Source organism: Taurulus bubalis (assembly GCF_910589615.1).
Source record: "Taurulus bubalis genome assembly, chromosome: 6".
NCBI lineage: Eukaryota > Metazoa > Chordata > Actinopteri > Perciformes > Cottidae > Taurulus > Taurulus bubalis.
In genome coordinates this window covers 25,274,727-25,289,526 of record NC_136594.1, presented here as the reverse complement: position 1 = coordinate 25,289,526, position 14,800 = coordinate 25,274,727, and the positions used below count along the sequence as shown (strand labels likewise).

The 14,800-nt window shown below is 44.6% G+C and overlaps 1 protein-coding gene across 1 annotated transcript in view; it reads left to right on the top strand.

The window, feature by feature from the left end:
• Positions 1 to 14,800, top strand: part of grin2bb (glutamate receptor, ionotropic, N-methyl D-aspartate 2B-b) — a gene marked incomplete at its 3' end in the record, with an annotated part of 65,473 nt that overhangs the window by 35,005 nt on the left and 15,668 nt on the right. The window contains exons 5-9 of the mRNA XM_079220169.1: positions 9,498 to 9,612; positions 9,973 to 10,166; positions 11,743 to 11,914; positions 13,423 to 13,576; positions 14,576 to 14,701. Coding sequence (XP_079076295.1) covers positions 9,498 to 9,612; positions 9,973 to 10,166; positions 11,743 to 11,914; positions 13,423 to 13,576; positions 14,576 to 14,701 — 761 coding nt within the window. The remainder of the gene's footprint in view (positions 1 to 9,497; positions 9,613 to 9,972; positions 10,167 to 11,742; positions 11,915 to 13,422; positions 13,577 to 14,575; positions 14,702 to 14,800) is intronic.

The following is a 14,800-nucleotide window of genomic DNA, read 5'->3' as shown; positions in this document are numbered from 1 at the left end:
CGAGCAGGCGAGGTGAAGACAAGTCTTTAATTGAGAGAAGCATGCAGGGATGGGGAGTTGTTGGCTGGCGGGAGCTTGAGGCTTGGCAGAGAGAGACCCGATGCAGCGAGCTGGCTGGCGGGCTTGGCGAGCAGGCAGGTAATCCTGAGACAAGGAGAACAGGTGTAACACAGAAAGGGAGACAGGCAAACAAACTATCAGCTCGCTAAGACGGGCGAGCAAATGAAGCCTGTGTATGGTGTGACGACCTGGGGGGAAACACGCAGGCGTGCTGATCAAAAACACACACAACAGACAGCCAGGTGTCACAGAGGAGGGGCCGTGACATTTCGGGATAATGCATTGCTGATTCGCCCGATGATTACCATGGCAACGGCCGAAGCTTCGAAGCATTCGGATCCGCCTCTCTGTCTTCGCCGCTGAGTCGGTGTGACATCCTGGACTTATCCATCGTAGACCCTCGCAAACATTAGATTTCTTCAGCGAGTGCAGTTAGTGACAGTGTGGGCTTCGAAAACTAGACGGAGTAGCATCGGGGGGCGGGGCTTAGCGAGAGGGTCAAATGCTCCTCAGAATGAACAGGTTTTCTTCTACATCTTCTTCTACATCACATTTGTAGCACAGCTCCTTTGTCTTTGGGAGCTGTAACTTCGGATAATCAATATATGCTCTTCTTCTGCATGAAATGCTGTTTTGAGTTTGAGCCAAGGTCACTTAGTCTTCTGAGATTTTAAATGTCTTTTTATTTAGAAAAGGAGCAGGGTGCCTTGCACGATGCAACAAAAAAAAATGTCCTGAACCAAAGCAGATGAAATGTTCTTTTTATTATTATTATGCACTTGAGTTAGAGCCAAAATGAACCGGCTGTCAAAATAACAGGGGAAAAAAAAAGTTGCCGAAGCGCAGTCGAAAATATGACAGCAAATGTGCGACCACACACACACACACATGCAGCACACTGTGGACTCGAAATACACACAGAAACGAAGACACAATTCCCCGAGGAGAACCAGAATTTGTTTAATTAGCCAATAAAAACGTGAAGCGCAAGGCGAACCGGGGCATTAGCTCTCCGACTTGTAACAACATCTTGTGTTATCTTTAGCTTAACCCACAGCCATCTTTTAAAGCAAAACATCCTTCGTCTCCTCTTCCTCTGAACCTCCTTGTTTTTTTTGTGTGCTTTTTGGCACATTACAGAACAAGCAGGAGCGTTGGTATTCAATAATTAATCCCCATTTAACTTCATAGGGCATGCTCTTGCAGTTCACATTGATCAGAGATTCCACAGTTAATTGAATGCTCGGGGACAACCGGATTAATGAAGGAAAAAAAGAGCCATAGAACAAGTGGGGTGATCGCCAACACACACACACACACACACACACACACATGCGTGTTGTTATAGCATGACATTTAACTGCTCTGTAGGGCTTAATCTAATATAAGCTTAGTATTACTAAAGTCATTTCTTATTAGATGTATTTCTGCCTTATAAAACTATGCGCCCGCCTGCATTTTATCCCTCGTTTTGTTTCCTAATATTTAGAATGTTCTCTGTTTTTGTTTGTTTTGTCAGTCTGAATTTGTCTGAATGAATAACTAGGGAAACATTATGCAACCTCCCCTGCCACTGCTGCATTAATCCCCAGGCCGAGGTTGATGCATTGCTGTACATTTCTGTCTCGTCATTACCCGTGTTTCTGTTTTTAATATCGGGGGCACTTAGGCGTGCCGTGCAGCGCTCTGCCACCAAACACGACTGAGATAACAATAACACCGCGGCCATGAATATCTCAGTCCCCAAAGGGTGCTATCAGACACAGGGTTAGCTCTCAATCATCCTTCAGGCACACACCTGGGACGCAACCGCGGTGTGTGTGTATGTGTGTGTGTGTGTGTGTGTTTTCCAACCAGCCATTCCATTATTCTCCATTTGACTGAGCAAGACTAGAGACTTTGGTAGATTCCGGTGGCAACCCCAGAGGCTCGAAACAGTCTAATACACACACACACACACACACACACACACACATAATTCCATCCCCTCACCCCGAGAGACAAAAGCAATAATAAGGGCGTATGTCTCCATGTGGCCCCGTATAGCTGCAGGCCTCCGTGGGCTGCGTGCCATCCTGTCAGCGCTGATGGACGGAGACGGGAGGCCCCAGTGAGTCACGCTCTCAAATTTGTTTAGGGGCCACGTGACCTTAACACGCATGTATAAACACATGCATACACCGCTCCAACGCAAATAAAGGAAACGCACACACACGCTCCGTTGTTTCCTGCCAGACAAACAGGACAGGAACACTTGGATAATGAGAAAATGTGCTCCAAGGGGTTTTGGATGATGCACCATGGGGACTTATTTGTGTTTGTGTGTGTTTGGATGCTGCAGGGAAAGGGAAGGGTATTTTTTTTGACTGCGTACGCGTGCCGTCCAGTCGAGCTCAGCGGAGAAGCGTTTCCACTTGTCCGTTTGACGCTCACGCCCAGCGAGCTTGTTGCTCTCAGCCCACCTCTAAAGTAGAGCCGTATTGTCGCGTTCTCTAATGGGTTCGATGAAAGCGACAGTCAAACAAGTCCTGGCTGTTTATTTGAAGGCAAGCGGGCCACTTCATTGTGCGTCTGGAGCACAAATGGCCGTCTCCTTTCGTAGACCCTCTCCGATGGACGCGGGTCATGAAAAGTACACGTCCGTGTCTCCTGCACTGCCACTCAGCTCCCTCTGCTTTTCTTTCTCGCGTCCCTTTTCCCTTTTGTTAGCCTCCTTTCTGCTGCGGTCTCTCATCTGACCTGTGAAGACGCATGACTTTCTGCTCCCGAGTGTTCTCTGCTTTTCACTTTTTGTCCCTCTTTCTTTTCCCGCCCTGCGATGCTCCTCCATTCTCACTGACAAAGCACTTTCTATGAGATGGAGCTAAAATGTTGAATCAGAGAGCAACGATGCTACTAGTATCATTATTTCCTATTTGAGTGTTTCAGGACACGACATCTTACACTCAGCATGAGTTCAGTTTTGCTCGTTTCACTCGGTCTACTGTGTCCTCTCCCTAATACCGGTGAGATACGTTTAAATGCCATGGATATAACCAATCAATATTTCATACGGCCTTTTACTTATTGGAACGTTCACTTATCCCATCTGTGAACACCGTCGACCATCTGTTACTACAGATCCAGTGTGTGAGAAGTATTACATGTTTCACTGTTACTGACGTGTACTATCATGATTGATTGTCAGTACATACATTTACTTTACAATAGCTGTAGTTATATTTCTGTTGTAGTTTATAGGATGTGGGGGATTTCTAATAACTTTCATTTTAATTTAAGCATTTTAAGCCACTTTGACGCAACGTTTTCGCTCTATAAATATATTTCAGTAGAGGACACATTCTTGACATTTGCTTTACTTTGAAAACAAAAATCTGATGTTTTTTGTTTTTTTCTGAGCTTAAAGACAACGACGAGAAAGAAAAACATATTTGAGGTTTGCAGACTATGGCAGTTCAGTGTCCCCACCTGTGCCCTGGTTCACGCGTCCAATGAGAGAGGACTCTCTGATACGCTGCTCCTCCTCCAGACTCCACAGGTAGCGTCTGATGTCTCGTCTCTGCAGGGGTCCATGGGCCCAGATCCCACGAGCTCCTGTGGACTCACGTATTAGAGGCTGCAGCTCAGAGACACTCAGAGCCTCACATCTCTTATATGTGGAGCCACATCACTCTGTATTTACGTCATCGGAGCGGTGCCACCAGCAATAAATGAGTCAATAAATAAACAATTATATTTAAAATAATAAAAATCGATTTTGTATACATGTATTAATTAATTTTCAGTCCCAATAAAGAATATTTCTAAAGAATTTAGGGGAATTCAAGTAAACACCAGAAATTGTATCTTGCAGAGAGTTTAGTTTGTTGCTACTTCGAGGCAATTATATTTTTTTAATAACATTTTTATATTTAATCACACTGGCAGGGAGAGGAGCAGATACCTAGAAAACTAAATGTTTAATTATTTCACATGCTGGAGACACAAAGAATATCATGCTGGTCATGCAAGTTATGAAAATGAGTTATTGCAGGTTTAATGATGTACAACCAGGCTTCTTACCCAAATTATTATCAATATTCTTCTTTTAAGATTGTTTTAAGATGGGCTCATCTCATGCGTTTGATAATATCTGCAGTCACGCATGATGACAATCATTTTACAGTTTTTAGTGAACAAAATTAGATTTGATAAAAATATTAATATTAGATAATTCTCCAATATTTATATATTAATTATTACATTCAGTTTCAATGATGCATAAACAAACAGGATCATCAAATGAAATGCAATTAAAACGATTTTAAAAGGGGTAATTCAATTTAATTTGTGTTGGGCAAACCTCTACACATTGTAAACAAAATATCGCTAACGTTTATGAAATATTTAAAAGGGCCTCGAGCACCAATGGCCGAAGCAGAGAAGCATCACCGGGCGTTGCCTCCTGACCACCTGCAAGAACACTGTCGCCAAAATCCTTGGGGCCGGAAGAAATGGCTGCTTTCACTTTCACAGTGGCACAAGACATCCCTCTATCCACCAAACACTGCAACAAGAGAGAATAGACCTAACAGCACAAGACAGAGGATCCAGCTTCCTCTCCTCATTATCGTCCTGCTGTGCTAAGGAGACCCATAGCGAGCAGCGGCACCCTTGTTCTCCAGACCTGGAACGTGGAGGGCCTCCCGAGACACCACTCCACTGTCCTCAGCGAGGCAGCGGACCGAAGTCCGTGCTGTCAGTCCCGGCCACACATGGCGAGAGCCAAAGGTGGCTGGAGACATCACACGGCCAGGGGCCATTAAAACTCCCTGGATCAGACTATTGATTTGGCCGACGCTACGGTGCAGAATGGGAACCCAGATTGTCAGCAGCAGCAGCAGCAGCAGCTAGCTATGCTGCCAGTTGAATCCTTTTTTTTTTTTTTAGTCCAGCGTTTCCCCATAACTGCAGCTGCGCCGGTAGAGGTTTCCTACGTCTTCCTGTTACGTCTTCCTGTTACGTCTTCCTGTTACGTCTTCCTGTTACGTCTTCCTGTTACGTCTTCCTGTTACGTCTTCATGTTGCGTCTTCCTGTTACGTCTTCATGTTGCGTCTTCATGTTACGTCTTCATGTTTCGTCTTCCTGTTTCGTCTTCCTGTTACGTCTTCCTGTTACGTCTTCATGTTACGTCTTCCTGTTACGTCTTCCTGCTACGTCTTCCTGTTACGTCTTCCTGCTACGTCTTCCTGTTACGTCTTCATGTTTCGTCTTCCTGTTTCGTCTTCCTGTTACGTCTTCCTGTTACGTCTTCCTGTTACGTCTTCCTGTTACGTCTTCATGTTTCGTCTTCATGTTACGTCTTCCTGTTTCGTCTTCCTGTTTCGTCTTCATGTTACGTCTTCCTGTTTCGTCTTCATGTTACGTCTTCCTGTTTCGTCTTCATGTTACGTCTTCCTGTTTCGTCTTCATGTTACGTCTTCCTGTTTCGTCTTCATGTTACGTCTTCATGTTACGTCTTCCTGTTTCGTCTTCATGTTACGTCTTCATGTTACGTCTTTCTGTTACGTCTTCCTGTTACGTCTTCCTGTTACGTCTTCCTGTTACGTCTTCCTGTTTCGTCTTCATGTTTCGTCTTCATGCTACGTCTTCCTGTTACGTCTTCCTGTTTCGTCTTCATGTTACGTCTTCATGCTACGTCTTCATGTTACGTCTTCCTGTTACGTCTTCCTGTTACGTCTTCCTGTTACGTCTTCCTGTTACGTCTTCATGTTACGTCTTCATGTTACGTCTTCATGTTACGTCTTCATGTTACGTCTTTCTGTTACGTCTTCATGTTACGTCTTCATGTTACGTCTTCATGTTACGTCTTCATGTTACGTCTTCATGTTACGTCTTTCTGTTACGTCTTCATGTTACGTCTTCCTGTTACGTCTTCCTGTTTCGTCTTCATGTTTCGTCTTCATGCTACGTCTTCCTGTTACGTCTTCCTGTTTCGTCTTCATGTTACGTCTTCATGCTACGTCTTCATGTTACGTCTTCATGTTACGTCTTCATGTTACGTCTTTCTGTTACGTCTTCATGGTACGTCTTCATGTTACGTCTTCATGGTACGTCTTCCTGTTACGTCTTCCTGTTACGTCTTCCTGTTACGTCTTCCTGTTACGTCTTCATGTTACGTCTTTCTGTTACGTCTTCATGTTACGTCTTTCTGTTTCGTCTTCCTGTTTCGGTCTCTACGTGGTCTGAGGCACTCGAAGCCGCCTGTTGTGAAGATCCTTTTTCGCCGATGAGGCCGGGACGTGACAGGCACTGGCCGGGTTCTTGAAGCGGCGACTTTGAATGCCCACTTGTGATTGGAGGAGAGTATTACCCATGTAGTCCAGTAGAGGGAGGAGCCTGTGAGAGGTCGAACTTCTCAGAGGAAGGTCTTCTGCAGTCATCCCAGATTATGAGTCATCCAATAGTGATACGCTGTGTGTGTGTGTGTGTGTGTGTGTGTGTGTGTGTGTGTGTGTGTGTGTTACTCCCTTACACGCATGCACAGCGGGGATAAACATTTTTGCATCCCTGCATTGCAGCGACAGAGAATTTGTGACGGTGTGCGGCTTCACTTTGAGATAAAAGAAAGTCGTATCAAATGGCTCCGGAATACGTTTGAAGAGATTTTAGAGAAGAAAAAAGAAAGAGAGATTGTGTCCATGCCATTGATGATTCAGTGTCTATGTAACTAAAACATAAATTCCCCTCACAGCCAGTGATTAGTTGGGGAACAGTTGGTGAGCAAAGCGCACACGAGCGCTGCATATGGCGGTAGCTCGTCCTCATGTTCTTCTTCTTCTTCTTCTTCTTCTTCTTCTTCTTCTTCTTCTTCTTCTTCTTCTTCTTCTTCTTCTTCTTCTTCTTCTTCTTCTTCTTCTTCCAGCAAAGTCAGGGGGGATTCTGACATGAGAAGGGTGCATAAAAAGCTACATCAGTAGTACGGGAATACAAAACGATAAACAGAGCGACCTCCTCTGCTGTAAATGCACAGCGGGCGTCCGTCTCTGTGAAGGCTCGGGTTAATGCTCGGGTTAATGAATCCTGTGATGTGTCATCAGAGGTGAGACGGAGAGACGGATCTAAAAGTGAAAGACAGCATGAGGGGAAGTGGGTAAACACTGGGTTTAGACAGAAAAAATACTCCCTTTCTCTTTCGCTCTCTTTCAACCAAGCCTCTCTCGGTGCGAGATTACTGTTCCCATGGCAACGCAGCTGATTGCATGAAAATTGCTGTGGTTGTGGGCGCCATGGCAACGCATTACATTATACCGCCGTTAAGAGCCTCCCTGCATGTGTCCCCATGTTGCATTTATTTTTGTTTTTTCTCGCGTTTTACGTACACGTGTCGCCCCGTTGTGATGACACACACACACACACACACACACACAGAGGGTGATACTGGTCACATGGGTCGTCAGGGCGGCAACAAGTCGGACCTCCTCCGGCTCCACCGGCGCCTTGTGATCTTTTTGGTTCTATTCAAACTGAGATTATGTTTAGGGGCTAATCCCATGTTACAGGCGCATTACAGCACTACAGCCAGGATGCAGCAAGAGGCATTTCATGGAGGCTTTCATAGTATTGGCTTTCTCAAAGCATGTAGCCTACTTAGGTCTGTGTGTGTGTGTGTGTGTGTGTGTGTGTGTGTGTGTGTGTGTGTGTGTGTGTGTGTGTGTGTGTGTGAGAGGTGGGATATAAATACAGTCAGAGACGTTACAGATAGAGGTACTGAATGTTCTTGTAGGAGGTATTTGCGATTACAATCTTGGGTAAGTTTCAGGCCCCGCTGCTCATCTGTTGTCTGTGTTTTTTTATTCACTGGTGAACAGATTTATTGTCTTTTTTCTCACACTATTGGTTGGAGATGATGGTGGGTAAAATGTGCACGGCACCTCCTTTAAAAGTCTGCACACACACACACACACACACACACGGTCCTTGCATTCAGACAAGATTTTTATTTCTCCAGTGGATTGTTTCAGAGGCAGAGCGTCTCCATGGTGATGGCAGCCCACAGATCAGGACGAGTGAGGGAAGGAGGCGGCAGAGAGAGAGAGAGAGAGAGAGAGAGAGAGAGAGAGAGAGAGAGAGAGATGATTCCAGCTTATCTGCCACTGCTGTACACTTGTTGACACACATATATGCTGATGTGTATTCATACAGGCGGTTAATACGCCACATTCCTCACTTTCTCTCTCACCTTTCTCTCCTGGTGTCTTTGTCGCTCTCACGGCTTCTTTATGTTGTGATAAGCTGCACATAGGGTGTGTATTATATAACTTTGACAAAATCAAGATACAGAGAGTGCATGAAATATACAGGTTACTGCTATGTGGTAGTAGTTGTATTAGAAGAAGTAGTAATAAAAATAATACAACAAAAATAAATTTACACTTCAATTCAAAGTGTTTTTTTGTGCAAATAAGATAGCGCTGAGTTCCCCTGGCAGATCATTCCTCTGGCAGATCATTCCACAGTGTGGGTGTTTAAACAGCAAAGGCTTTGTCCTTATTCTAACTACATGGCAACAACAGGCGGGTCCTGAACCGTAAGACCTCAAACCTGCAAAATCAGTATCTTCATACACAGGCATATTATAAAATACATCAAAAATAAAAAGAGTAATTCAACATCAACAATGCAAATGTGTAGAAAATAATACTGTAAAACCAGTGGGTGTCAGATATTATGCGCAGTCATCTCATAACACATTTAACAAAAGAGCATTACTAGTATTTCACTGCTGAATATTTGACCGCCAAAATGAGTCACTATAAACACCCGCCCAGTATTTTAATGTTCAAGACATTTACGGATATTTCTAAAAGAAGGTGCTTGGTTTTCACGTGCTCTCTCTCCCTCTCTCTCTCCCACCAGCCCTCCCGCTGCTTTAAACATGCTTATGATGAGAGGAGTAACCGCCATCTTATGCTATAAGGGCAGATGCGTTTGATTTAGTGTTGTAGCGGCAGAAAAACGCTCCAGAAACCTCTGCACTGAGGCGCTAACGGCAGACAGGCCGCCGTTAGCGACTAGCTGGTGAACAAACCGCAGTGGAGCATTCAGCGGCTAAAGAGCCCCGTACTTCCCTCAGGAGTTGGTGAGGAGCGAAACAGAGCTAACAGGAGAGTAAATATTGGACTTACGCTCACCAGGTGGCCAGAAAGATGACTGTGTGAGTGTAAAAAGTGTTTCTGCTGGATGTGTAAATAAGCAGCTGTTTGCTAATGCATAGCCGCGACAACTTTGCTCGTAATATGTCAATGTTGTGTTTACAGACTGAAAAAAAAATATAAAGACTGTTTTCAAGAAAACGTTTAGTCCATCTTGATCATCTATTTCATCACAATCCTGTTTGTTGGTATTGATATTGATATTGGTATTTCTGACCCCATACTTGAATTGTCATTCTCAGGTACCTCATGAATGTGACATTTGAAGGCCGTAACCTGTCGTTCAGCGAAGAGGGTCACCAGATGTTCCCCAAACTGGTCATCATTCTCCTAGACAAGGACAGACAGTGGGACAGGGTGAGTTATCGTCCTTTCCTCTCCACTTCTGCCCTCTTTTCTTCTTCCCTTCTCTCTCCTATTTCATTCAGATCTTCTCTGTACTCTTCTTCTCTTCTAGCATCAACCTGTCTCTAAATCCTGTTCTTCCTCAAATCTTTCCTCTGCCTTCATTTTCCCGTTCAGTGTTTTTTCATCTTCTGTGATGCGTCTGTCTCGTCTTCATTTGGAGTGTGGCTCTGCCACTTGAAGTACCTGTTATACAGTGGCCTGCATATCACTCCTGTACCTGTTATACAGTGGCCTGTGCTGTATCTCACTCCTGTACCTGTGACAGTGGCCCGCATGTCACTCAGCGCTCTCTCCCACTCACTTCTGCAGGTTGGCAAGTGGGAGAGAGGTTCTCTGACGATGAGATACCATGTGTGGCCTCGCTTTGAGGCGGAGGAGCGGGAGGACCACCTGTCCATCGTGACTCTGGAGGAGGCGCCGTTTGTCATCGTGGAGGACGTGGACCCGCTCAGTGGCACCTGCATGAGGAACACGGTGCCGTGCCGCAAGCAGCTCAAACTCAGGTGATCCTTTAGACATGGGATGAAAACATTTATTAGGTGTAGTTTCTTTTCTTTCTCATGAAAATTAAAAATCTGATTTGTTTAACGGTGGGAATCCATTGTAGCGTCACATCCTAAAAATAGAGCAGTTTCTCTTCTATATTTCTCACTTAGTGTGAGCCATATAGATTTATAGCTATCAATATGGCTGCAAAATAACTTATTTACAACATTTCTCTTATGTGTAACCTTCTGCATGTATTCAAAATCAAACAAATCACCAAGTACAATAAAACCGTAAAACCCAGAAAGCTGCATTGGTAGTCTAGCAGAATATTCAGGGTTCTTACGGTCATGGAAAACCTGGAAAAGTCATGGAATTTTAAAATGGTTATTTCCAGGCCTGGAAAAGTCCCTGAAAAATGTATGAACCCTGAATATTATTCAAAATGTGAAAGTAAACAAAGGAAATAAAGAAATTAATCTTTGTTATAATAAAAGGTGGATGTATGTGCAGAGACGGATGCTCACAGTCAGGATTTATTTACGTTTATTATTTTTCTGTCACTTCGGCATGCTGTATTGATTCTCCTTTTTTTTTTCTTTACATCACTTTCATCCTCGCAAAATCTCTCAATGTCTATGTTGTTGATGAACTGCTTACTTCACTACTGCTACTAACTAGATCATTGTCTTGGTTCCTGTGACTCTCCTGCCGCTTCACCCTCTCACTGTCCACTTCACCTTGGTGTGTGATAGTTAATGTCTTCAATGGCCTCGTTTTCTCTCACTGGCTTACCTGAAATCTCCTGAGGGCGTCTTACATCTTCCAGCTCAGTGCTTTTTTTATTGACTGATCTTCGACCATGTCCTTTCTCCTGTTTTCTCCTCTCTGTCCGTCTGTCTGTCTCTTCCTTCAAAGACACCTCTCGTACAGCATTTCCTTGATAGATATAGCGATGTGCCGTAGAGCATATGCAGGATTACTCCGCAGCCAAATGCGCCAGATGCACAGAGCTGTGGAGATTTGTCTTTGGAATGTATACAAGCAGAAATACCAGGACAAACAATGTGTAAGACATGGCCAAAGTTTCTATAAAGACATCTATGTATTTTGTTGCAGAGAGATCGACTGAAATGAGCATTTACCAGCGAGCAAAGTCCTCGTATGAGTAAATATAGTGAATCAAATTTTGTGTTTTGAGAAAGTGTGTCACTGCAACCACGAGAGGGCCTTTAGCATCCAGCCATAAGCAACCAAAATATAATGCGCGGTGGGAGAGATTATCTGTGGACAGACACAGAGATGCACACACCTCACTCATGCATGCGCATTACCAATCTCATGATCTTCTGGCGGAGATAAAAAGGACTAAAAGGATCGATAGATAAACAAATAAAAGTTGCTATTTAATGTTCTGTCGGTCAATATTCATATTGGTTTCATTGGCCTTTTTTAATGTGTGCTAATCAATGAAACAACCTGCTGGAGTTTTTGTGTGGAATGAAAACCTGCATGCTCTCTCAGCACTGTCTTCTCTCTTCTGAATCTGCTACTGAACCCAAATAAACATGTTCTCCTGTTCCCGCCTCCCAGCAATCAGACGGGCGATTCAGGGATTTACATCAAGCGCTGCTGCAAAGGGTTCTGCATTGACATCCTGAAGAAGGTCGCCAAGGCGGTCAAGTTCACCTACGACCTCTACCTGGTCACCAACGGCAAACATGGCAAGAAGATTAACGGGACGTGGAACGGCATGGTTGGTGAGGTGAGGACCCGACTCTGTATTTCACACAGAAACCAAAAGGCCCTGTTTGTTCCACGTGTCCTTGATGGGTAACTGATTCTGTTTAACTGGGTGGGCGTGCACAGATACTGTTTTATATTTCACTATTTTCTCCAGCATGCCTCAATGAAGACATGCAACACTATTTGCAATGTAGTGGAGAATGTGTGGAAAGATTGACAAAAATAATCGGCTTCAAGTGGCAGGGGTCAGATTTAACTATTTGCTATTTCAGACGATAATTCTGTCACCGAGCTTCTCTTAATGGAGATGGAGGTCATTTTGAACAAAAGAATGTGAAACAACAGCTACGGATTAATATGTCTTCAATTTAATTCCGTTTTAATTTATTCATTATGCCTTGTGTTTATTTATTCAACATGTGTGAGTATGTTTGTTGTTTTTTCCCTCTCTCATCACTAAGCTGCTCTTATAGCAGTTTGTAATTCACTTTTCTTTATAAAAAATGACTACAATCACAGACTAAATTGCTTTGCAAAATGTAAAAAAACTAGTTAATATCGCAAGTAAGTAAGTTAAGACTGATGTTAACACTGCTTTAACTGGTGAGAGTGTTTTGGAGCCTGTGGGAATTTATTTTTTATGATGGGGCTAATTATATTGTCTGAGCGTCTCTTTCTCGCCGTCTTTGTCAGCCATCGAGCTGCAGAACCCGGCCTGAGGGGGAGCTGTGATCAGCTCCGCAAAAAACCTCTGGAGGAGGACAGTGAGGCTCCTAATCAGAGAAGGAGAAAGAAAAAGAGAGAGAGAAGGAGAGAGAGATGCCCCAGGGAAAGACCCACTTCTCTTCTGCACACATTAGACATTCAGCGCTAACCTTTACAAATCAATGTGACGTGCACCCTAATTGATTATGGCATAGAACCAGCCACTGTATTACTATCTTCAGAGCGCGGTTGAGTTAAGATGTGCAGGGTAATGTAAAGATGGCACCGTCCGACGTCCACCAACTGTCGATCTTGTTTTAATATTCCTGGGACATGCATCAGCACGAAGACACAGACGCACAAATGCAGTTAGTCCACGTCCTGAAAGGCCTATAAGCAGCTAATGACTTGATGTGGCAGAGGACAATAGGACAACAGACGCAGAAACAGAACGAGAGAAGAGAGAGAAAATAAAGCAGGCCTATGAAGAAATGTGACAAAGTGTAGGATTCCTGCTCACTTTAGCATACACATCGCTTTTTAACAGTCTTTTGTGCTCCTTTTTTATTCACGGCCCGCGGCTCCTGAAACGTACCTGTACCTGAACTCACGCTGGGGTCGGTGGGGAGTCGATTACTGACCCAGTGTTGCCATGATCCCCTTCTCTTACACACTACTTGGCAAAGGCGGCGCCTTGTGTGTACCAACTGCAGCACTGACTTACTGACTTACCCAGAATGCATCTTCCACCTCTCTGTTTTCACCGCAATCCCTGAGAATATATCGACACTGACCTCCTGTCTGTCTGTGGTTGACCCTCAGGTGGTGCTGAAGAACGCCCACATGGCGGTGGGGTCGCTCACCATCAACGAGGAGCGGTCCGAGGTCATCGACTTCTCCGTGCCCTTCATCGAGACGGGCATCAGTGTCATGGTCTCCCGTAGCAACGGCACCGTGTCCCCCTCCGCCTTCCTCGGTGAGGAGACACACACACTCTCAAAGATAAAATAATGAATGCACATAGTACAAGCTGTTTAGTTGTGTTGATCGCTTGGTTCCAGCACAAAACACAACACGTTTGGGGACATGGCGACATAAAAAGCAGCAGAATAAATGTGTATTTTTCGGCGAACATCGCTAAAGGCTTGAACGCACGTAATTGAAAGCACGATGGTTGATCTAATCTTGAATTGAAATCGAACCACAGAGGTCCATTTAGTGGCGGTTCTGGAGCTTTCAACCGTACATCGCACACACAAGTCGTCACGGCAAAATCAATGTTCAAAACTCCCATCGTTCTTGAACCCGTTAAAGGACGCAAGTCTCCTTGCATTAAATGAGTCCGTAGCGTCCGTAGCGTCCTTAGCGTCCGTAGCGTCCGTAGCGTTGTCCTCCTTAAGATGTCATTCCTGGTTGATATGACGACACAAGTGTGGTTTCAATACTACAGGTCCCCGAATTCTCGTTTAAAGAAATGTACATAGCAGCCAAACACGCTTCATAAGGAGGTCAGGTCCAACATGTCGTGAGGTGATGTCACGTTTCCACCACACAGAAGGGTTGGGTACCTTGCTAAAAACGTTTTACTAAGTGGAACATTTACAACTCCATCCGCTGATGAAGATTGCGCGCGACAACCGAAAGCTCCAGAGCCGCTTCTAAATGGACCTGGTGGTGAGCTTGTATCGACTGGTGTGCGAGTGGAAATGGCCGAGCGGCCCACTTCAATGGGAACACATCCGTTCCTTCACACAGAGCTTCCTCTCAGCTGCTTGAAGCGAGCTTTGAGACGGATCACGCAAACGCAGGCAGAATCCATCACTCATGAATACGAGCAATCATGTTGATACCAGGGGGGACTTTTTTTAAATAATTTAGATTTTCTTTAATTTGGTTGAATCAACTTCCTCTCTCTGTCTTTCCACAACCCTCCCTCTTGTCCCTCTTGTCCCTCTTGTCCCTCTCTGTGTTTCAGAGCCCTTCAGCGCTGATGTCTGGGTGATGATGTTTGTGATGTTGCTGTTGGTGTCGGCCGTGTCTGTGTTTGTGTTTGAGTACTTCAGCCCCGTGGGTTACAACCGCTGCCTGGCAGATGGACGAGGTGAGAGGACTGCGCACACACACATGCACAAACACAAACACACACACACACAGACATGCTCAGACGCACATGCACACATACACACACACACACACATAC